The following is a 24,276-nucleotide window of genomic DNA, read 5'->3' on the forward strand; positions in this document are numbered from 1 at the left end:
TGTCTGAAATAGGAGAAGGAAGCAAAAGTGAAGGAATAATTGTATCTAAGAGACCCTTTGTAGTTTCTAAATGGTAAGAAGCTCAACCTGGTTATTTGAAAGCAGAGTTAACGAATTGGACAGAAAAGAAGATAGAAATGGCCCAAGAGAGAAGATGGATGGAGAAGGAAGAAGCTTGCGGATTATATTTACACAAGTATCGGAACTGCTGAAATGGGTTTTAGCGGGTTGAGTTCAGACGTCGACGTGAGGCTCTGTTCGGAGCCTTTCAGCTTGTTATTATTATTATTTTTCTTTTCTGTTTTTATTTATTTTGTTGAGTAAATGTCACAAAAAACATGGCTGTAGTATGAGGTTTGGATGATTTGACACTTTGATTTTCTATATTTTAAAATTACTATATTAGTACCTTAAAATTAATCGTTGACACACTTTTGGTATCCTCCGTTAGTAACACCGTTAATTCCTCTATGTTTCAAAGGTATTTTCATCTTGACATACCTCTCTCTTTTTCCCCGCTGCAAAACCCATCATCGACTTGATCAAGATAATTAGTCATTGATCAGTAACTAAAAATAAGAAAAATGCAAAGCATAAATAGTAATTGTATACGCAAGATGAGAAGTAATTAGGATAACTACTAACTAACTAGTATGAGAGAAGGAAAGACGAAAATGCGCTTGGAAAAAATGAGGAGTTAACAATGTTATTAACATAGGGTATCAAAAGTATGTCGGGGTTTAATTTTGAGGTGCCCATGTGATAATTTTAAAATGTTGCGAACCAAAGTGTCGAACGAACCAAACTTCAGGAACTGTTTGTGATAAAAAAAAAAAAAAACTCTATTTTCTTTATTATATTAACAACTAGTAATTTGTGTGTCAAATGATTTTTTTTAAGTTTTATAGCAATACGACTCGACAATCTCCGAACTCCTGAAGTAAGGAAGAAGAGAGATGTAGGCTATGAAAAAATTGGGTTAATTAGATTTGTCTCTTTAGCATAAGCCAAATCACGGGTCGGCTAACTCCCCTACTCCATTATTAGTGTTCGTTTCTAGTTCTAGTTCTTCATTAGCTATCTGTTTTAAACTTTTAAGACGGTCGGAGAATTACATAGCAAAAGAAGGTATATTATTTGCTTTTTTGCGGTCATGTATTCTAAATATGTTTCTTGGATTGAGTTTAGTTCATAATGTTGACCTTATTGGATTCCTCAATTGAAGAGGGTTATCAATTTCAATGCATTCTTAGTTGAGAGAATTTAGCTAATTAGAGAAAAATCTTACAGTTTGTTGAGTAGTTAATAAGAAAACTTGAAACCAAGAGATTATTGACTATTACATAAATTGCTCAAAAAATGACTATTACATAAACTTAATATAAGGAACTCGAAACCAAAACTAAAAAAATATATTAATCATGATTCTTGCCAAAAGTATTTAAATTTATTAGCAGTAAAAAAAAATCTACAACAAAATTAACAAGGTTTAACTCTTGAAGATGTGGATCAAGTCTCATCAAGGTTTTGTTGTTTGTCCTCCGAGAACAGCATCATTACATGGTTAGACGATTGGATCTTCTTGCCTTTGTGTTGTTTGTCCTTCATGAACAACAGAGTTATGTCGTCTTCCTTTCCAATAGTTCCACGCAAGCAATCCGCCAATTATCACGAAAGATCCGACACCTATTGCGACGTACGTACGAATATCTCGTCCTGTCATAGCTTATCAAGAGAGAGAGCGCGCACTAAAGAATAAAATATAACACTAGAATTGTTTGATTGTCTGTATATCTTCCAAGTTATGAACTTGTCACCTTTTTATAGAAGAAATAGTGCTTCAAATAGGGAGAATATTTTTTTTTCCTGATTTGTTTCAGTACGCCTTATTTTCCTTGATTGTGTAGGATTCCCAAGAATTAAGGAATATCTAGAAATTCCTAATCAAGAATGGAACTCGTATGGGGCGGCTCCTTAAACAGTTAAACATTCATCCTCACTGCTAAGTTACTAGACTATTTATCATCATGGGCTTGGAATGTTCAGACCTGGAGAAAAAGGCCCGTGGTTGATTAGCACTTGCTAAAAGATACGCGGGTTAAATAGCCAACGCATACGATGTCGTTTTTCTGTGCTCCTCTGTTCCAACCGAAAAGAAGACGACGACATAAGCAGAGAAGAAAAGACAACTCAGTTTTAGCTTTTATCATTTATCAAATTTTGATTCTTTAAGGCGGCCATCAACTCATCAAGCAAGCTGAGAACCTAGCTAAGAAGATATTTGATATTTCACCGTGACCTCAAGAGTCCAAGACCAAGGCAGTAGTGCATGCAGTACCAACTTCTTATAATATAGCGGATCCTAAAGGACACAATTTCCAACCTCTTCGGCATCCAAAACATCAGCCTTGTTGAACCTGCAACTCTGCAAGGCACTTAAGGTATGTATAAAGTGTGTGTGGGTCATGTCCAATTTTACCGCCAAAACCACCACACACTGAATCAACATTCTCCTTACAACTCCAAATCACCAAAGAAACAATTAAGACAAAAGTACAGATTTAGACATTTAGTATTGTTGGGCTAAGAAATTTGTATAAGCTAAATATCTGTTCATGCTGGCACTGGAGGACCTCCGAAACAACTTCATTGACATCGACAGTGCCAAGCTTTCCAAGAAGGTCAAGAATGGTCAAACCGTAGCATGCCCCTATATGCTCCATCAGAACTGATTCATAAGAGTCCTTTTCCAGAGATAGCATGATCTTGATTCAAATTTAACATTTGCTTTGATAGAATAATTGAACATGTTTTCGAGCTGCCAACTCCACCATCTGCTAAAATTTCAATATTAGGCAAAGATATTGTACAACGTGCGTAAGATGCCTCGAGTGGCTCTGCCAGAGAGGTCGATACAGAGAGTGCAAACTGGGTGCGGAAATGAGAACCAGAGGTCATATAACGATGGTCAACAGCAATGTGAAGAGAAAATAGAGGAGACAATAATACAGTAAAAGAAAAATAAATGTAATCATCGGCGTCCTGGCTGAAACAAAGGTAGGGTGCTAGAATATCCCCGGAACAAAACCAGATGACAGACTTCGATTTAACTTTTCGATGTTCATTGCCTTTACTTATGAAAAAATGTATTTCAAATCTGGATAACTCACTGGCTCACTGCGCTCTTTGGATTAATCAATGACAACACTAACTGTTGAGAATATATATATCCCACATGGGAAAAATAGGATATTGTCTATGAGTTTATAAGGGTTTGAGCCACTCCATCCATTGCCAATTGGTTTTGGATGTGAACCCTAGATTACTTTATCATATCAGAGTCAGGTTATCCAACGTGTGCATGCTACACAAGCTCCACGTCACTTAAAGTTGGCCATGTGTATGACTTGAAAATTCTCATGCGGAGGCGTGTTGATCAAGAATATACACACATCCCACATGTGATTTATCACTAACAAGCCTTTCCAGCAATATAGCTGTTTAGCTCTCTAAGTTTAAATCATCATCAACAGACTCCCATAATCATATTCCTAGCAAACTACTGTAAAATACCCGAGAGAAAATGCAAATACAAGGGAATAATAAGCAGTATTTCGAAGATTGAAAGACGAAAACGAGTTCAGAAATGGAGACGAGTCTTACTTTGATGTTTCTGCAACTAGTTTGATTTCACTTTGTTTTTTCTTCCCTGCTGAAGTCGTCTTCTCCTTTTCAGTTGAAACAGAGAAGCGGAGAAAAAACGACATCGGGAAAAAACATGATGATAAAAAAAAAAGCCCAAACAAATAGTTTACACTGCTACGTCATGAATGTTTAACCGTTTAAGAGGCCCGATACGAGTTCCATTCTTGACTAGGAATGTCTAGATATTCCTCGATTTTTGGGAATCCTACACAATCAAGGAAAATAAGGTGTACTGAAACAAATCAGGAAAAATAAAATACTCTCCCTATTTGAAGCACTATTTCTTCTATAAAAGAAAGTGATAAGTTCATAACTCGGAAGATAAACACTAAATCAATTCGTAGTATAATACTACTCTCTCTCTCTCTTGGTAAGCTATGACAGGACAAAATATTGGTACGTATGTCACAATTGGTGTAGTAACTTTCGTGATACTTGGCGGATTGCTTGCATGGAACTATTGGAAAGGAAGACAACATAACTCTGCTGTTCTTGAAGAGCAACCAACCCAAAGGCAAGAAGACTCTGCTGTTCTTGAAGAGCAACCAACCCAAAGGCAAGAAGGTCCACCCGTCTAACAATGTAACGATGCTGTTCTCGGAGGACAAACAACGCAATCCTTGATGAGACTCGATCCACATCTTCAAGAGTTAAACCTTGTTAATTTCGTTTTAGAATTTTTTTTACTGCTAATAAATTTAGATACTTTGAGTGAGAATCATGATGAATATCTTTGTTCTTGGTTTTCGAGTTTTCTTATATTAATTTCATGTAATAGTCATTTTTTGAGCAATTAATGTAATAGTCATTAATTTCTTCTTCGTTTCGAATTTCCATATGAACCATTAAACAAACTATAAGATTTTTCTCTGCTAAATTCTCTCAACTAAGAATGCATTGAAATTGACAACCCTCTTCCATTGAGGAAACTACTTAGGTCAACATTATGCACTAAACTCAATCCAAGAATCCATATTTAGAAACACGACCTTGACGATATCAAAATTCGACAAAAGCAAACAGCAAACCTTCTTTTGCTATGTGATTTTTCGACCTTGACTCTTAAGAGTTTAAAACAGATGGCTAATGAAGAACTAGAAACTAGAACGTATACTATCGGGGAGTTAGCCGACCTGAGATTTGGCTTATGCTAAAGAGAAATCTATTATTCTATTTAACCCAATTTTTCCATATCTTACATCCCTCTTCTTTCTTACTTCCGGAGTTTGGAGATTGTTGTGTCGGATTGCTCGGAGATTGTTACAGCTGTAAACAACTCAGCTTCTCCTGACTTAGACCTGGGTTTTTTGATTGAAGACCTTCATCGGCATTGCAGCAAACTTCCGCCGCACGTTTACTTCATTTGAAGTGCAGAATAACCAACAATGTGGCTTATATGTTAGCTTAGGAGACTGAGGCTAATGGGTTCTCCCTTGTACGTTTTCTTTTCTGCATCCCATTCAATTGTGGAGGAGGCTCATATCGATGATTGTAATGATTTCTAATCAATGAATTCCATTTATTTGCTCTCGAAAGTGAAAAGAGAAAAAACAGTGTCAATCGCAGTAAATTAGAATCGAATAGCCCCTCATACGTAACTAATTCTTTCAACCAATAAATTTATTCATTACCTGGAAAATACTCAGCGCAAGATTGAAGTAAAGAACAATATTTTAGTCTTGTAATTAATTATGCTTTCCAAAATTGCTGTATTTCATGTAGGGTTGTTACATGATATAAATTGTTGTTATGGTATATGTAGAGAATAGTAATATAAGAGCACCTGTAACATGTCCCCTAAACATTATATTAAAAAAAAAAATTATAAATATATATATATAAGGGTTTTTCTTAAACATCAACTAATTAACCCAATTTTGCCATAACTTACGTCCCTTGCTTCAGTGATTGGTTTCAGGGACTTATTTGGGTTTTTTCTTGCTCTTTGTGTAGGTTAATGTTGAGGAACTGCGAAAATGCATTTGTAGCTTGAAAACCCTGGAGGCTTTATATGCTCTTCAAAGTATTGAAAGATGATAGGAAGTTCACAAAAGCTGAGGTAATGACAGTCTCAACATTCTTCTTTTCTGTGTTTGATTTATGAGATAAACAAAGTATTGAAGACTATTTGATTTTGTATTTTGGTTTGCAATTAATTGGATTCAGCTGTGAGCTACTTATAAAGTTTAGAAAAAGAAAAGGAACAGCAGTTTGGTAGTTTGCTTAGTCTGTGTTGAAGTTATTGCTGAATTCGAGTGTGAAGTTATATTGTAGATTGTAGATTTCTGTCATTACAGATATTTGAAACAAATATTGCTTCCAAATAGTAAAAAAAAGGTGTAAACTCAAAGAGATTTTGCAAGATCATCATCATAAGGGTCAAATTACCTTCTCTAGCATCACACAGCAATCACTAATCATCTGACCTACTCTAAAACTTCGAGAAAGCTTTCATTTTTACAACCTGCATACCATATACATATATACTAGATTTATGACTTAAAAAGTTAAAATACTGAAATCAATCAAAGAAAAGGAAAATATATCAGAGCATGGCCAACCAATTTAATTAGTAGCAATAGTACATATTTCATATATCTGTAATAACAGAGATCTACAATCTACCCAAAAGAGCTCGCTAGGATGAAAACCCGTAAGGACGGTCTAGGCAAAATTTAAAGCATAAAACCTTGAACTATGGCGGCTTGATCCCACAAAAAGGATACGTAGGCAGTCTGTCCTAAAACTAGACAATGATGATGATGATAATGATAACGGAGCACATACGGTGACCAGATGAATAAAGTAAAACAGACAGTGAGCAATCTAGGGTTTTATTAAAAGGTAAAGAAAAGGGAATTTGCCAGACAAAAGAACATTCTAGTTAGTGACTGGACTTTTTTTTTATTTTTTTTTATGCTAGTAAGTGACTGGACTTTTGAACTCGCATTGCGGAACTTTTTGATCCCACAAAAAGGATACGTAGGCAGTTTGTCCTAAAACTAGACAATGATGATGATGATAATGATAACGGAGCACATACGGTGACCAGATGAATAAAGTAAAACAGACAGTGAGCAATCTAGGGTTTTATTAAAAGGTAAAGAAAAGGGAATTTGCCAGACAAAAGAACATTCTAGTTAGTGACTGGACTTTTTTTTTATTTTTTTTTATGCTAGTAAGTGACTGGACTTTTGAACTCGCATTGCGGAACCTTTTGATCCCACAAAAAGGATACGTAGGCAGTCTGTCCTAAAACTAGACAATGATGATGATGATAATGATAACGGAGCACATACAGTGACCAGATGAATAAAGTAAAACAGACAGTGAGCAATCTAGGGTTTTATTAAAAGGTAAAGAAAAGGGAATTTGCCAGACAAAAGAACATTCTAGTTAGTGACTGGACTTTTTTTATATTTTTTTTTATGCTAGTAAGTGACTGGACTTTTGAACTCGCATTGCGGAACTTTTTGTAAATCCATGATCTAATAGTGAAAAAACTATAAAGACAAAAACATCAAGTCAGCTTATCCCTACTACTATAAAGAGTAGCCACCAGTTTGACTTCACTAAATTTTGAATTATCATGTATACCCTTCTAGCATAATAAGTTGGGAAAATGATCATTTACCCGATTTTAGGCTAAAAATTACCCACTTGCTCCACCAACTGTTTTTTAACCCCATTTACCCAAAACACTCTAAGGGATTATTTCCCCTTTACCCAATTATTTCTTTTTTCTTTTTTTTTTTGAGACTTTTTTGCCCTCTCATTCTTTCTCACTTAGAGAGAGAAGTCACCTTCCACCTTACTGTGCTCCGGTGACCAGTGGCCGGCTCGGTCTCCGGCGACCGGACTCCGGCGAACGGTGACCAAATTCGGGCGACCAATGACCGGATTCCGGGAACCGGTAACCGAAATCCGGCGACCGATGACTGGAATCCGGAATCCGGCTATTATTGCCCCCCAGTAATCATATTACTGCCCCCCCAGTAATCATATTATTGCCTCCCAAAAATCATATTATTGCCGTCCAGTGAATTGTATGAACTCCCAAAACCAAAATGAATACACTACAGAAACAATTGATCAATTTATAATCATATTATTGGCTCCCAATAATCATATTATTGCCCCCCAATACATAGTCCAATGTCTCTACTGCCTCCCAATAGACCACCAAAAATGCACCATTTTGTATGATTCACAGATAATCTGGCTTTAATACACAGAAAACAACAGGTAACTTATCAATACACCACACTATAGTGATCCCTGTCCCTCATTTCAAAGTCTACTGGGGGCCAATAATGTATCTACTGGGGGCCAATAATGGGTTATTATTATCTTCCAAATAACTATTTCCAAGTGCCTGATCAAGTAGATAAATCTCTTATGTTAAGAGAAACCTCGATCTGGTGGCCTACCCACGGGGCTCGGAGCCACCAACACATCAACACCAATCCCAGAGTAGCCAGTCAAAACAATCCATGCCATCACCTTGAGACGCGCAACACCAGAAGGCATGACCACCTCGAACGCCAGCCGCTAGAGAAGAAACCATAACAGTAGTGCCACGCAGCCATTCACCAATCTGAGAGAAGCAGAATGCGCGACCTCCATACTTGACCGCGCCAAAGGAGGTAGCGGTCCGAATGACCGGCTGGCTCCGACAGCGTCGCGGCACAGAGATGGTTGCTCCGATTGCTGTACTGCTCCGCCAATCGGATCTGACAGAGACAGAGTTTCAGTCGGATTCCGAAGGCCTCGACATCACCACCATTAGAGAAGTGAAGGAGGTTTGGTTTTCGTGACCGGAGACGACGGCGACGAGGATCATCACCGGGCATCGAGGCGACGAGGATCATCACCAGGCTATACTGTTCCGCCAATCGGATCTGACAGAGACAGAGTTTTAGTCGAATTCCGAAGGCCTCGACATCACCACCATCAGAGAAGTGAAGGAGGTTTGGTTTTTGTGACTGGAGACGACGGCGACGCGGATCATCACCAGGCATCGAGTCGACGAGGATCATCACCAGGCATCGAGGTTCTAGGCCGTGAGCGTGAGGGAGGGAGGGAGCAAGCGAGAGAGAGAGAGAGAGATTAATGTAATTTATTAATTAAAATGAGGGTAATACTGTCAAACACTGTTAGATTGGGTAAATGGGGTTAAATAACTCTTGGTGGAGTAAGTGGGCAATTTTCTGTCTAAAATTGGGTAAGTGGTCACAGCCCCTAATAAGTTTCATTTCTATAAAAAAATCTAAAACTATTATTATGGTAAACCACCAAGATCGGATGACAGGAAATTAAAGAAAAAGAATGGATAAGAAAAACAATTTGAAACCAAAAATTGCTTCGTGGAGTTAAATTCTTAACTTTTATTTTCTTTAGTTATTTTCGATGGTGTGTGGGTTGGCCGACGGTGATGCCTGGGTTTTCGTTTTAGATCCCGACGCAGAGCAGCCGGTATGCGGTGGGGATGGTGACGGCAGCTGTCGTCCGCTGGTGGTTGGTTGGGGACGGTGACCTGATGGTGGCCTGACGCAGGTGGTGGGGCGGCAGATCTGGAGGAGAGATCAGAGGACTGGTGCAGACGCCGACTTGGGCCGGGAGCAAGAGAACCAACCGTGACTTGGTCTTCTGGGCTTGGATATGGCTTGTGGGCCCGTTCTGGGCTGGAGGGTGGGTTTGGGCTTAATTCTTGGGCCTAGACCATGCTGTTTTTTTATTTCTAGTTATTATTTATTTATGTTTTTTCTTTCTGCTGCGCTTTTTGCGAGTAATAAGTCCCTACATTAGTTGTGTAGGGTTAGTCGGGCTTTGTGCCTGTGTGTGCACTCAAAGTGCCTTGTCTGTTCTGGGTAGGCGGCGAGTTCCTTGCTTTGTCAAATGGTCGCTACCTCCTAGTGGCAGGGTGAAACTTGGTGTCACTGGATGTATTTTTCAGTGGCAACATGATGGGAAAGCTGTGAGAATGGATATTATGCTATGCTGTATTCGAGTTGCAAATCGAGTTATCTTTCCGTTATGTCACCGCTGGAAAGTAAATAGAACCGTCTGGAGCGTGTTCTTTGCTAGTTGGTACGTATTTGAATACAATTGTATAGTAGAGACTCATGATATTATTTCAGGATGTACTCTAGGTGCCTATTGTAATCAGGGGTTTAGGCTCAATGCCCCCCCTTGTATTCGACGGTTTCATTAATCAAGGCTTGAGGGGCTGCACCAGCCCTTCATTTAAAAAATAAAAAAAAGACAAAAAAATCAAGTTCTTGCACTTAACATTTCATTATTCATTGCACATTTACTTTTAAGTTGCAAACACTACCGTGTACCATGTTGATGAAATTTTGAGCTGAAATGATACGTGGGTTTGGTTTTATTGTTGTCCTTTATGGGAATCATTTCTTTCGTTCTCTCTAATGGAGAATCCTTCATTTTTCCACCGAGTAATTCGAATCCCACCAGCTAAACGGAGCCTAGGAGCCAATGCCTTATTGCCACAAGTTCCAGCACAAGACAACATAAAACAGTATGTTGGGGCGCCCCGTTAAGGTGTGGGTTTGTGATTGTATTGATTGTATCAATTCTTGAATTTTAGCTTTCAAGAAACAGCAAGTAATCCCGGATCAGCGAGAAAGAACATTATGGTTTAGTCTATTTGAACTGAAACTGATAAGAACTTAATCGGACATGGCAGTCATTCAGGACCGAATAGCTCCCTATGATGCACGGAAACGCGAAAATGCTCGCGTTTCCCGTTTCGGAAGCGGAAACGGGTCGGAAACGGGTTGGAAACGCCCGGAAACGCTCGGAAACGCGTATCCGAGTTTGGAAACGGTTTGGAAACGTCTGTATCCAATGTGGAAACGCCAGAATGTAAATAAATAGGAAACGTGGGGGTAAAACTGACTTTTTACTTGGAAAAATTGAAGAAAAAAAAAAAAAAAAATTGACTTTTCTTTCCCAACTCTTATTATTTTTTCTGGCAAGTAGTACTACTACTACTACTGATGCTCCCTCCTATAGGACCCTGCTACTTTCTTCACTCTTTGTTATTACCATTTCTTTTTCTTCCTCCATTTTTTTTATTTTATTTGTTTTCTCTATTTATTTTGCAAAAGCTTGAGCCTTTGGCTATGGGGGAGTAGTTTGTTTGTTTGTTTGTTTCTCCTTTCTTTAAACAAAGACAAAGAGATAGCTCAGAGGGCTTGGAGCTCAGCCAATGAGGGAGCTAAGAAAAGGAGGAGCAACTAAATAAAAGTTGAGGGCTTTACGATTGTTATTACCTTTCACTTGATGAACCACAATTAGAGGGGGTTTTGTTTGAAGATGAAGACCTTGAGGATGTTGTCCAAGTTGAATGAAGTTGATGGTTGTTGACTTGTTATTAGTTGTGTTAACCTTTTATTTGAACTTTTGGATTGATAATATTTGATTGTCATAAACTAGTACTTTGTTTATGTTTCATATTTTTTTTTCTAATTATATATATATATATATATATATATATAATTGCCGTTTCCTTCACGTTTCCGTTTCCTATTACATTTAAGATTTGTCGTTTCCACGTTTCCGATCGTTTCGTATCCGGAAACTCGTACCCGTTTCCGTGCTTCTTAGATAGCTCCTCATCACCCCATTATTCTTTTAACCAAGTCATATATATCTACGAACTACAACAGATACATGTACCACAGGGCAGCACCAAAGTGAATACTATACCGGAAGTGTGCATGCATGCTGTTACAAGTGTTCATCCCTTTATGCCTAAGATAATCCTATTTACAACATCAACTGGCAAAGCATAAGCTGGATCTATGGCTTTCACCCCAGGATATTCAAGTAAGGAAAGTCCTGCATCAACATTCATCAACCTCAGTTAGGTGATGAATACAGTGGCAAGCAGGCAGCCAAGACAGAGAAAAATACTACATGGCTGCCCAAAAGGCAATGACAGCTTCAGTATACATGGGAAGTAATTATCTTCCTTCCATCAAATCACTTCGATATACTTGAGTGCCTCCAAACCGAGCATGGAACAGGGTTTCCAACTCATTCATCCCAGATAGGGGCTTTTGTGTGTGTGTGTGTGTTAGGTAAACATTTTGCCGTTATATGATCATACCCCATTTAGAAGCAGAGGCTCCAAATGGGTATCCACTATAATCATTGAGAAGGTTCGACATACCAAACTATTAAAGTAAAGAAATGTAGAAAACAATCAAAGGAAGAACCAAAGCAATTACCTGCAACACCAAAGTATGTATGGTAGGCATCACATGCATCATCTGGTCTATCAGAAATTCCCCCATTTTCAGTGTCCTGCATTTTAAAAATTAACCACAAAATCTCAGATTTCACCCTGGAAGAGGATAACACATCCACTCCTAAAGAATAATCCAACTGTACAAATAGGGGGGTATGTAAAGACCTGGCAGTCTAAAATGAACTTGGCAAGCTTTTGCTTATCGATCCAATGAACCCTGTCAATCATGATTAAACTAGATAGAACCCACCATGAGTAGCACACCTGAAATGAAGTGCAAATGCAGTAAAGAAGAGTCCAGTAATGCTAATAGAAATTTACATTTCAATCATGAAACATTAAGATATTTTTCTGGATGGCCATTAAGACCTCCAAAGAAGAGCTAAATTGAATCACAAAACGTAGCAAGGTAGTTGAATAAAGATAACAGAATCACATATAATTTTACTTCTCATCCAAAAAAAAAAAAAATCAAACAAACAAATAAAGATATACAGAACAAAATACAATGCAACACATACATCAGGAAGCTTCTCTGGACGACCATTAAGACCACCTGATTTAACTTGCCGCTCGCATAACCACCATCCAAGAAGGTCCTTGTCAATACGATGTAGAGACCCTGTGATAGCAAGGGCTCCCACACAACAGAAAACTGCAATCACAATGGGCAAAACAGAACATTAACTAACCTAAAGCATCTGCCTACTAGAAAATCTCAACAGATTTTATATGACAAAAAACGCCAAAAATGGATGCATAACATAATTGTCTATGATGCATAATCCAGAAAGTAAATAATAAACTGCCACCAGGTGTGTATGAAAAATAAGAATTAGAGATGTTATAGGGTAGATAACATACTTTGACCTGCATGAGACTCCCCACCAGGCGTGCATCCAAATCCGCCATCATGATTTTTACAACTTAAAATATAGTCCACAGCTTTCTCCACATTGATTTTATCCAAAAGATGTAGTAATGCGAGACAACAAATAGCAATATATGAAAACCTAAAAGAAGGAGAAATAAAAAGTCTTAGTTGCTTTTAGTATTAGGGGAGTGAAATGTTTTCTTTAGTAACTTAAACTTTGTCTTTTCATATGAATTTCAACCAAAAAAGGAAAGGAGGAGTGTGGACTGCAAATTTAGGGAGTGTGAAATTCATTATCCTAGTATTATTGTTGTCGTTATTTTACTTCTTTCATTTGCTATGCGGAACAGAAAATAATCTGATAGTAAATCATGCTTTAAATAACGGGAAGGTAACTTTAACAAATCAAGAGATGCCAAACACAAAGGAAAACCAAAAAATGTACCGTGTATCAACTTCACCCCACATGTCCCCTGAAAATGATCCATCTTCATTTTGCAGTCCAGCTACATCTGAGTTGAATATTAAGCCAGACAAAATGTGATAATTACATTGGAACGCCTTTTTATAGTTAGTTGCCTAATTTAAAAAATTAGTAAGTTCCTATCTTTGTTCACAAATCCTTTTATGAGCTCTGATTTATATGTAACCTCTCAACACAACTTTCCTAGTACCATTCACCAATTGAAAGGTAATGAAAATCTAATTCAGAGTTGAATAAAAAGATATCCTAAAGGATACAATCTGCAACTTTTTCGACATCCAAAACATCAACCTTGTCAAATAAGGCCAAAACCTGCACAGCACTTAAGGTATAGAGTATGTGTGGATCATGTCCACTGTTACCACCAAAGCCACCTGCATAAACAAAGTTGTATCATCATTTTCCCTAGAACTCCAAATCACCAAACAAACAATAAAAGATGAAAATACTAGTTGAGTATTGCTGGGTTAAGCGTGTATACAAAGTAAACACCTGACTCATGCTGGCACTGCATGACCTCTGAAACAACCTCATCGACATCCACAGTGTCAAGCTTTCCAAGAAGATCAAGAGTTGTCAAACCCCAGTAAGCTCCATTCAATCTTATATGCTCCATCAAAACCGACTCATAAGAGTCCTCCTGAGGTGGCATTGCCATATTGTTATTGTCATGTATAAACTGTAAAGTAAAACAGTTATTATATGTACTTGGATTCAAATCCAACCTTTGCTTTTGATAAAATGAATCGAACATGTTTCTGAGATGCCAGCTCCCCCATCTGTTAAACATTTCAAGATTAGGAAAATATATGGGAAAAGGTGACTGATGGCAGAGCAAGGAATTCATACTTGGTTGGTGTAGCTTCTGAAGTCAACTTCAGCCTGAATTTAATTTTCAAATCTTACTACTACAAACAAAACAAAACCAATTATAAAAACTGCATAGCTACATGATAATAATCAAATAAGGAATCGCGCACAAAGAAATCATATGTTATTAAGAATTGTCAGTAGGTGAATTTTTTTTCTTATCTAGCAGTAGTTTTCTTTTGACTCTGAAGGAGGCTGGGTTACAGCTATTACTAAAATGAGTTGGAATGATTTCCTGCTCATAGTACTGAATTGAGTTAACTACTATGGTAACTAAGTGAAGTACGTAATCATTACTGCTCATGATACTGAATTGAGTTAAGTACTATGGTAACTAACTGAGGGCTTAGGCATTATGGGGAATGATTCAAAAAAAGAAAATGCCCGCAAAGTACTAAAAATTAGCCAATTTCCACACCAATTGCTCTAGTCCTTTAAGCACAATACGGATGACATGTGCTCATATCAGCTCTTGGGACAACCAGGTCCGGAAAATTAGTTTGGATCGGGATTAGGAGCCATAGAATCACAGAAGGAAAATTGCTGGATATTAGTAAGTATTGTGAGTATGGTTCATCATTCATGTTAAATAATCAAACTTACTTTGGCGCTAAACTCCCATTTTGAGCTAAAAGAAAAAATTTAGAACATCCAAACCATTAGAATTCATTGTAATGTTGCTGCAGACTTGATTAGACAATGAATCAAAGAGACCCAATAGATAATCAGATTCATCATCCCATTCCCATATATAGGATGATTCAAATAGGTTATGCATAAAACATATAGGATCAATGTTGTAACCCAATGGTCAAAGAGAGAGTAAGTTGGTCACAATTCAGAAATTACTTGCACATGTATACTGATAAATTCAATTGTTAGCGAACAGAAACCAAAAATTTACAAACCCAGGTGCCAAAGTTGGAGATTAGACAAGGGAATAAACAATTTTGAGATAGAAATTGAAACAGATAGAGAAGTACCCGAGACCCTGGCTGTTTGCTGAACTGAGACTAGAGAGTTGAGAGTCTCAGAGAATCGCAGCAACAGTCAATTGAGAGCGAGTCGTCGAATTCATAAGGCCCCTATGTTTCCAAATACCATCTTCTAAACGTTGGTCTTTTTTTGTTTTTATGTTTTTGAAGAAAAATTACAACATCAAGACCTTATTACTACAAAAATTAAACTAATTGAAATTAAAGGCAGATAGAGCTGAGCTTCTTTAATGAAGTGATAGGATTAGGAGACTTGGGACCAAAACTTGCAATAGCATCAGCAACAAAATTGACTTTATGGGAAACATAAGAGAAGAAGATCTCTTCAGAATTGTAAGCCAAACTCAAAATTTAGACCATGTTGTAGACGACAAGTGGATGCAAAAGAATTCGAGATTGGTCTACCACATGCAAATGTTGTTGTGCAATTTATAGTTTAGCTTCAAACGATTAGAGTTGAACAAATTATAAACCTTACTATTTGGATGAATAATAGTATAATACTTTCAGAAGGTCTAAAATTTTAGATCATGGTCTATTTTAGACCACTACGATTGGAGATGACCTAAGACTTGCTAGATTGTGTATATATGTCCTGATTTTGAAACGTACAGTGAGGGAAAAGGGCATCAAGTAATTCACCTGTGTCATAAGGAAAAGCACTCGGATGTTTTAAGATGAGTATGCAAATGATTATTTATAAAATGAAACAAAACTAAAACGAATACCCCAACACATGGTTCATGAATAACAAATAAGTAATTTGAATCTGCAGTTGTTTATCTACATGACTACATTAATGTACCAGGAAGTTTCACAGCTCAAGGAACAAATCCAGAAAAACAGCTCAAGTGAGCACTAGGATGGCTATTTTCGTATCCATTGTATGCAGCAATAAAAAGGAAATGCTTAATAACGTACCCTGTATAAGCACAAAATAGATCTATTGAGAAAACCAAGAGATGAATTTATTTAAAGGATAATATTTGTTCCAGACTAATCAACAGTAAGTCAACTATCGACCATCGGCAGAAGTGAAGGAATCTGCAAATCCAGCGGGTCTAGCAGGAATACTTCCCTTGCTGTCCTCCAGGCTAGTATAGCTGACCTCTCTGCTTTCTGCTTGCTGCCAAACTTTTAGCATCTGGGAAAGAGGTTGATTATAATCGATTCCAGAGAAACTTTCTGATCCTTCATCAACTGGTTTCCACTTTTCAACAAGTTGGCCTAGCACGTTCACTGCATGTCCCATGTCAGGCCGATGTGTTGGCTCCCTCGCAGTGCAATGTCCAGCAAGATCAGCTATTAAGGAGATGCTCTCAAAAGTTTCTTCAGTAACCTCAATAGTTGGATCAACTGCAGCCATAAGCTTCTCCTTGCTTGACTTGATTCGCCAAAACCACTCAGCCAAGTAACGACTTTCCTCGGGCCGGTTCTCATCCAGTGCCATTAATCCAGTCACAAGCTCCATTAACACTACGCCAAAGCTGAACACATCTACTTTAGTTGTGATTTTCCCCATCACTGAAAAAAAATTATGAATTAGTATTCAAACATATATAATGAGTAGTTGTCCGAAAAAAAAAACATATATAATGAGTTGAAAAACTTGAGGAAAAAAAAAAAAACTACAATCCTCTTCAAGATATCCCATAAATTCCCACCATTTGCTGGTCAAGCAAACTACTATCTTTAGTAAAACAAAGTTACAGGAAAAAAGTTTATGGAACAGAGCATTGAACATTTGTATTCATTGCAGAAACTTAGAAATCAATATTGCATTCTAAAGCCTTACACCTGATTAAAAATGTAAAATAAAAAATGCTTTTCTATTGGTAATCACATTAGAAGCTCTTCAAATACAGAGTTATCTACTATTGCTGACCATCTTTCTCTTTTGCAAGCCAATTCTAGATTACCCTGAGGTAACTGGTTTCAAACAGGCCAAGCCTGTTATCAAACAGTCAAACATGTTTGTACTACAGTGCGAAGGAAAGTGATTACTTCTCGAGCATTGGTTCAGTAAAACTCAATAGAGAAACATTCAGATTTGATTTTTGATTCAACTCTGTGCTTCAATATTACTACAAGTACATGCTCTACAATTCTGTGCCCTAAAACCAGCATGATTTAAATACAAGTACCAAGTACCAGAAAATCATGGATTTTAAGGAACTGTAAGAGAAGTATATACCTTCTTGTTCCATTTAACATTAAAAAGAGCACTAGAAGTACTAAATGTGAAAATGGTAGCAAAACACGATTTGTAAAGCCCTACACATTCCAATAACTTTTGCATGCTCAGCAGATGACCTACATTTTAATTCAATGGAATAATTTGAAACTGGGATTCAAAACTCTTACCTGCATATTCAGGGGCAAGGTATCCAAATGTCCCAGCAAGCCTAGTCGCAACAGATTTCTCCCCATCTGGAGCAAGTTTAACCAATCCAAAATCCGAAACTTTTGCGCGGAAGTCATCACCCAAAAGAATATTAGAAGATTTGAGATCTCTGTGAATGAAGGTCTGGCGAGCTAAGCTGTGCAGATACTCCATCCCTCTGGCAACATCCAATGCAATTATAAGTCTCCTTGTCCAAGACAAAGGCTTCAGACTCAGGGTCTTCCAATGGAAAAGATGCCTGCTAAGAGCGCCTTGAGACATATACTCATAGACAAGAAGCCTTTCACTCCCTTCAACGGAGTACCCCAACAGAGAAACCAAATGTCGATGACGGACTTTGGAAAGTACAGCAATTTCTGCCTGAAATTCATCCAATCCTTTACTACTGATCACACCACCCTCCATTCTCTTAACAGCCAGATTTGTACCATCTTCTAGTTCACCCTTGTAAACAGTTCCAAATCCACCATGGCCTAGCTCCTTTTCAGGTGCAAAGTTATTGGTCACCTTTCGAAGAACTTGAACAGATATGACAAGGTTACCGGAATCAATCATCTGAGAACTTTGTGTTCCACTGCTGTTGTTACTCAAATAAGTAGTCCCAGTTCTAGTTGATAAGCTTCCGTTTGTATTGCTAGAAACTGCAATCTTAAGCTTGTTTTCTGGATCAGATGGGTCTTTAGGGTGAACCACAATGGAACAAGGAGCCTCCAAGTTGTTCCTTCTGTACTTACACCAGTATATAGATAGACACATCAACAGAAGAATCACAGATACAGCTATAACTGCAACTGCAGCCACAACAATAACTGGTTTAGATCTTTTAGAGCTTTTGAGTTGAGATTCCGACTCAGGTGCACCTGCATTTGAGTGAGTTGGCGAAGGTGGACTAGGGGAAACTGGTGATTGAGGTGGTTTTGTGGTAACTGGTGGCGGATTGTCTGCTGGAGCTGGAGGTTGGAGTGGGGGTGGGCTTCTAGTAGGTAAAGGAGACGGGGCTGTTTTATTAGCAACTAGAAGAGGATTTCCATCGGTGATGAGTCTCACATTGTCACGAAATTTTGGTAATGGAGGCTCAATATTGTTTCCACTTATATCCAATGTCGTCAAGGATTTCAACTCAGTGAGGTTAGTAGGAACTGTACCACGTATATTGTTTCCAGCAAGCCTAATATCAATCAGAGAATCTAAATTCACAAGTGAAGGACTCAGAGTACCATTTAGCTTGCGCCTAGGCAAATTGATGACAGAAACTTTCGACTGCGGATTGCAACTAACTCCCAACCATGGCCCCCCACAGGGGTCATTACCAGACCAGTCAGAGGTCAGACTAGATGGGTAACTCAGATCACCAAGAAAATCCAAAAGTGCGGTAACTTGTGGGGCACATAGAAGCCCAGGATCAGTTTGACAAAATGAATTAGAACTATAGGAAGCATTACCAGACTGAAACTTGGGTATTGCACCCATTAACTGGTTGTTTGCCAGGTCCAATTTGTCGAGCTTCAAGTCAGCCAATGCTTGAGGAATCGGACCAACAAGTTGGTTACCATTGAGGTTGAGTTCCTTAAGAGATACAAGATCTCCAATGTTCTCTGGTATTGTCCCTGTGAATTTGTTTCCATGCAGCCAAACCTGTGTCAAAGACGTCATTGATCCAATAACATCAATTGGACCAGTCATCCCACCACCATCTTGATTATTCAACCACAAAATCTGCAACAAAGACTGTCCAAAACTCTTGGGCAAACCACCAGTTAATCTGTTAAACGAAAGTTGCAGCATCCTGAGATTCGGCAATGTGCCTAAGAATTCAGGCAGTTGTCCAACCAAGTTACACTCAATCAAGGAAAGATTTTGTAGCTGAGCTGAGTTTTCTAACTCATTAGGAATAGACCACCCGGTAGACGCATTCAGCGGAATGTTATCCAAAGCCATGACTGAGAGACTGGTAAGGCCATTGAAGAAATCGGACGGGATAGTATCAAAATCATTGTTATCCAAATAAGCATATTGCAGTTCAGATAAGCCACTAAACGTGGGTAACTTGCCATTGAAGTTGTTCTTTTGAAGACCAAGGTTGTAGAGCTTTGAGAGCTGATTAAAGTTCTGAGGCAGAGGTCCTTTAAGCCCCATACCCTGAACTTGAATCTGTGTAACTCTATCCCCACTACAAAACACATGAGGCCATTTGGAGCCACAAGGGTCATCCCCATTTTCTGGCCATTTAAGAAGCTCTGGATTCTCCAACCCTTTTCTGAAATCATTCAGAATCTTCATATCATCAGGGTCAGTGGCACCATAAACCACAGCCAATAGCCACAAAAACAGGAAATTGCCTACCATCCACTTCCTATCCATGACTATATCAACCAATCAACTAAAGCAACAATACAAACCACAATGCCACCGACATAAATTTCCAACCCCAAATCCTTAAAACAGAGTAACAGACTACAACAAGCAAAACCCAGATTCAGAAATGCAGAGAAAGATTCAGAACCTGATATTTTTGGCTGAGAAGAAGAAAACCCAGATGGGAATTATGACACCAATCCCCCAAAGCACATTATATCACATCCATTTTTGCAAGATTCAGAAGTTGGGCAAGAAAATGAAAGGCCTAGAAGGGTGGTGATAACTGATAAGCACCCAAATGAGAAGCGAAAGTGAACAAGGTCACCTTTCCCACAAGCCAGAAAGGGTGGTGGTTGTCTAATTACTATGCCTTGGAATCAGTGGACCAGTCGATGAGGGCAACAGTGACAAACCACTATTACAAGTGTCAGCCGCAGCCAGAGACAAAAAGATTTACCCTTCTTCTTCTTCTTCGGGGCACGTGGGTGCAGCAGAAGATAACAAGCAAACAAACAATGGTAAAAAACAAATAATTGATCTGAAAATCTTGACCGGGATCAATTTACCGTGTTCTGTGACGTCGGCTAGGAAGCTCCGCAGATTACGGGTATGGAGAGGACTCAACATTCCATTCGTCACGATTGGAATAATATCTCTTTGGATTCGGAATCATGGTGCTTCCGTTTTGCTCAGACCCCAATTTTTTTAACAATAAAAGAGGAAACTGAAGCGCTTGCTTTTTGTCTGGTCTGAGGATCTGAGCAGAGTGTGTTACGCTGTTCTGCCAACCTAAGGACACGCGTCGAATATTTGCTTTATGCGGTCTAAAGTGAAAAATAAAAAATAGGGAGAGAGAGAGTAAAGGCGTTTGGAGATGGGGACAAGTCATGTTACGTCTAAAGGAAAGTTGTGTCGCCATGCGCAACTGTCATGTATGTGAGATGACTCATATTATAGCGGGAGCTGTCCTGCCGACATGGAGGGGGTCTAAGACCATCTCCAACGAAGTGGTCATTTGACAGGGTGGAGCTTTAACAGTGAGAAATGAAAGAGAAAAATCCTTCAACCGATCTGTCAAATCCGACGTGGATTTGACATTCCACTTCTCTCTGTCAAATTTGACAGTTCTCCCGAATCTGTCAATTTCTTTCTTTCCTCTTCTCTTCTTCTCCCTCCTTCCTTCTCTTCTCTTTGTTTCTTCCTACCCAGACCATAATCATTCATGGCAGAGTTTCAGAACAATTTTAATTCGAAAAGAGAGCAAGATGATGGTCGATTGCGGTGGTAGATCGGCGATTGCAATGTTGAGATGATGATCGAGATCGGCAGCAAAGCTTGATTTGGAGAAAGAGATTGGAACAGAAAGCTTGATCAGCGATGTTGCTTGGATCTGCTCTTGCTGTGTTTTAGTTTCATGGGTTTTGTATTTTGGAATCTATTGATTACAAGACTGGGCATCTGATGTTGTTCTTGTAAAAAAGACAGAGAAAAAAAAAACACCAGAAGAGAAGTCGAGAAGAAGGAGAAGATGAGGAGAGAGAAATGATGTTATCTGTTTGTATTTTACAAAATTGTTTTTATTTGGTTTTGAACAAGTAATTAAAACAATTTAGAAAATAAAATATTCTTATTATTTGACCAATCCATTGGAGAAGGAGTGTAGCAAAAATAACACTGCCACGTCAGCCTTCAAATTTGAATTTGACACAAGCGTTTTGAATACTCCATTGGAGATGCTCTAATGAGTGTAAATGAGTTGAGGTCGATGTGAATATTAAATCAAATAGAGGTGAGTATTTATTAATTTAATTTTAGTTCGGTTCACATGCGAGCTAACTGTTCGGCTCAATTGATTTTTTTGTCTTTTGAAGTTTGAACTTGGCTCAATATGGCTTGTAAAGAGTTGAAATGAATCGAGCCAATGTATTTGGATATGTTTGGTATCTCGTATCTCATAAAACGACAGGAGAGTAATCAAGGAAAATAAAATGACATAAGTGCTTTTATTGGTGAGTTAGACATGTTTTATGTCAAATTCGCTTCACTAGATTTTTTTATTAGTGTGGAAGATGGTGAAGTGCGTCTCAGTATTGTAGTAGGTGAATGTATCGTGACTTTGTAGCATGAATTTCATAGTTTTCTCTACCTAACATCAACAACTACTCATCGTTTTGTTGTTTCGGGTTGGTTGAATTGTCTCTGAGTGTAGCTATGTTTTTTCTTTTCTTTTTTTTCCTATAGTTTTTGGAAAGTCAAGATCAAGCTGGGCTGTAAGTACATTGGACTATCCCTATTCAACACATGACTTTCCCAAAGCCACAAGAAAATCAAAAAATGTAAAGCACTAGGAGAGAGTATCTCTCCTACTTGTTCGGAGGCTTAAAGAAAATCAAAGAAGTCTGCAAGATCGGATCATCAAGAGGAAATCTAAATGAATCACTCTCACTGATCTTGAGTATAAGTGGTATTCATTTCATATCATGCTAGATGATTTAAATTGATTTGGTATACACATTTGCATTAAAGATTTTTGACATGCATGGCAGATAAATAGGAAGTGTTGATTTCAGTTTTAACATCTTTCCATATTTATCTTATTTGATAATTAAGACAAGATTTGATTGAGGGGGAGTTTTCCTCCCTTATAAAAGGTTTCGAAACTGAAGTTAGAAGCAGCGTTTTCATGCATAAAACTGTCCTCTATTGAACTGCTCGTTTTTGTTCAAATCTGTTTCTGAAAACTCTCTCTGCTTGTTTCATGTTTTCGATTCCATAATCTCTCACGTTCATAATTCATTCTCAAGATCAGTGAGACGTTGAGATCAAGGAAGATTGGTTGATTGGCTCTTATTGATAGAGTAATGATTAAGTAAAAGTTAGATCAGTTATAAATCAAGTTAGCATTTGTTGCTAAGTGAATGTGTTTATTATGAACAACACTACTTGTATACTGTAAACTCATTTGATTCATATTGGATTGATTTTTCGTGTTGGCTACGTTAAAAACCACGCAATGAAGTTTCCTCAGTGGAGAGGTTCACACTGCGTTAGCAATTTCTGTGTCCTCATTGATATAGTGATTTAATTGTTAAGAAATTCTATTGATTATAGTACAAAATTATTCTGTTTGGTATTTTCATTTGCCATCAAAGCGGGTTCTAGAATATTCTAGTAGATCGCAGGGACGATGGAACAATATCGAGATAGGGCTGCTAGTGGATCTGTTAATAGTCCTCCATGGTTTGACGGAGGATGTGAAAAGTACACTCAATGGAAGATATACATGAAATCATACTTGTATGCGCAAGATGAACATGTATGGAACATTGTGGAAAATGGCTGGAAGACACCTATAATTCCAGCTAAAGGTGAGGGCTCATCAGTCTCTATTCCTAAGCCACGGAAGGACTGGACTGATGTGGAGGTACGCGATCTTCAAGCTGATTTCAAAGCAAAAAAATAGCATTTTCACTGCTCTCTCTGAAAGTGAAAAGCTGAGAATTAGTCACTGCGACACTGCAAAACAAGCTTGGGATCTGCTACAGACTACATATGAAGGAAACAAAAAGGTACGTGCACAAAAACTACAAGGTTTGATCTATGAATTTGAAACTATGACCATGGGAGATGATGAAATTGTGGATGACTTTCATGGTAGAATTCTAAACATTACAAGTCAATGTCATAGTCTAGGTGCCCCTTTTGATGAAGATAAGGTTGTCAAGAAAATTCTTAGAGCCTTACCCCGAAAAGTTTCACTCTAAAGTCACTAGTATTGAGGATTCTTTTGACATTGATGAATACCCTTTGGATGAACTCATTGGAAATCTAAAAACTTATGAACTAAGGCTAAAACCTGAAAAGAAATCCAAAGGTTTGGCCTTCAAGGCTGTGAAAGGGACAGAAGAGGAAGATGAATCACTTGATCTTGCTCTTCTGACTAAAGAGTTCAAAAAGTTCCTTAGAAATAAGTCCTCTTCTCAAAATTTCAATGCTTCCAAGAAAAAATTTGTTAACAATGATAACAACGTTAAAGGAAATTTTAGAGCAAATAAGTCTGGAAAAATAAAATGCTATGAATGTGGTGGCTATAGCCATATTTCTACTGACTGTGGTAACAGGAAGCATAGAAATAGCAACAACAAATCCCTTCTCTCGACATGGAGTGATGATGAACATCAAGAGGTCGAAAATGTGATGAAGGATTCTCAGATGACGAGACTACTGTTCGCTGCAAACAACTCTATAAAGCATCAAAAGCCACATTACTCAAAAATGCAAGTTTGGAAGATGAAATTGCGATGCTGA

General features: G+C 38.1%; 2 protein-coding genes across 5 annotated transcripts; both read right to left on the bottom strand.

The window, feature by feature from the left end:
* Window positions 1-5,945: 5,945 nt before the first annotated feature.
* LOC112201827 (geranylgeranyl transferase type-2 subunit beta 1) lies at window positions 5,946-15,616 on the bottom strand. Of its 4 annotated transcripts, none has more exons than XM_024342753.2 (11): window positions 15,195-15,614; window positions 14,191-14,249; window positions 14,066-14,120; window positions 13,834-13,983; window positions 13,599-13,715; window positions 13,303-13,369; window positions 12,848-12,996; window positions 12,505-12,638; window positions 12,149-12,247; window positions 11,964-12,039; window positions 5,946-6,169 (listed from the first exon to the last, which is right to left on the bottom strand). In XM_024342753.2, the coding sequence occupies exons 3-11, from the start codon at window positions 14,118-14,120 to the stop codon at window positions 6,132-6,134; spliced, it is 885 nt and encodes a 294-aa protein (XP_024198521.1). In that variant the 5' UTR covers window positions 14,191-14,249; window positions 15,195-15,614; the 3' UTR covers window positions 5,946-6,131. The 4 variants fall into 4 exon arrangements, with proteins under 4 accessions (XP_024198521.1, XP_024198519.1, XP_024198518.1 ...); XM_024342751.2 differs by lacking the exon at window positions 5,946-6,169 and adding an exon at window positions 11,407-11,571 and having other exon boundaries at window positions 13,834-13,981; window positions 14,067-14,120; window positions 14,191-14,246; window positions 15,195-15,615; XM_024342750.2 differs by lacking the exon at window positions 5,946-6,169 and adding an exon at window positions 11,407-11,571 and having other exon boundaries at window positions 13,834-13,981; window positions 14,067-14,120.
* Window positions 15,617-15,946: 330 nt separating this feature from the next.
* On the bottom strand, window positions 15,947-20,690 carry LOC112201826 (receptor protein kinase TMK1). The gene is made up of 2 exons (XM_024342748.2): window positions 17,571-20,690; window positions 15,947-16,730 (listed from the first exon to the last, which is right to left on the bottom strand). The coding sequence occupies exons 1-2, from the start codon at window positions 19,969-19,971 to the stop codon at window positions 16,222-16,224; spliced, it is 2,910 nt and encodes a 969-aa protein (XP_024198516.1). The 5' UTR covers window positions 19,972-20,690; the 3' UTR covers window positions 15,947-16,221.
* Window positions 20,691-24,276: the final 3,586 nt, after the last annotated feature.

This window comes from Rosa chinensis, chromosome 5 (assembly GCF_002994745.2).
Source record: "Rosa chinensis cultivar Old Blush chromosome 5, RchiOBHm-V2, whole genome shotgun sequence".
Lineage (NCBI taxonomy): Eukaryota > Viridiplantae > Streptophyta > Magnoliopsida > Rosales > Rosaceae > Rosa > Rosa chinensis.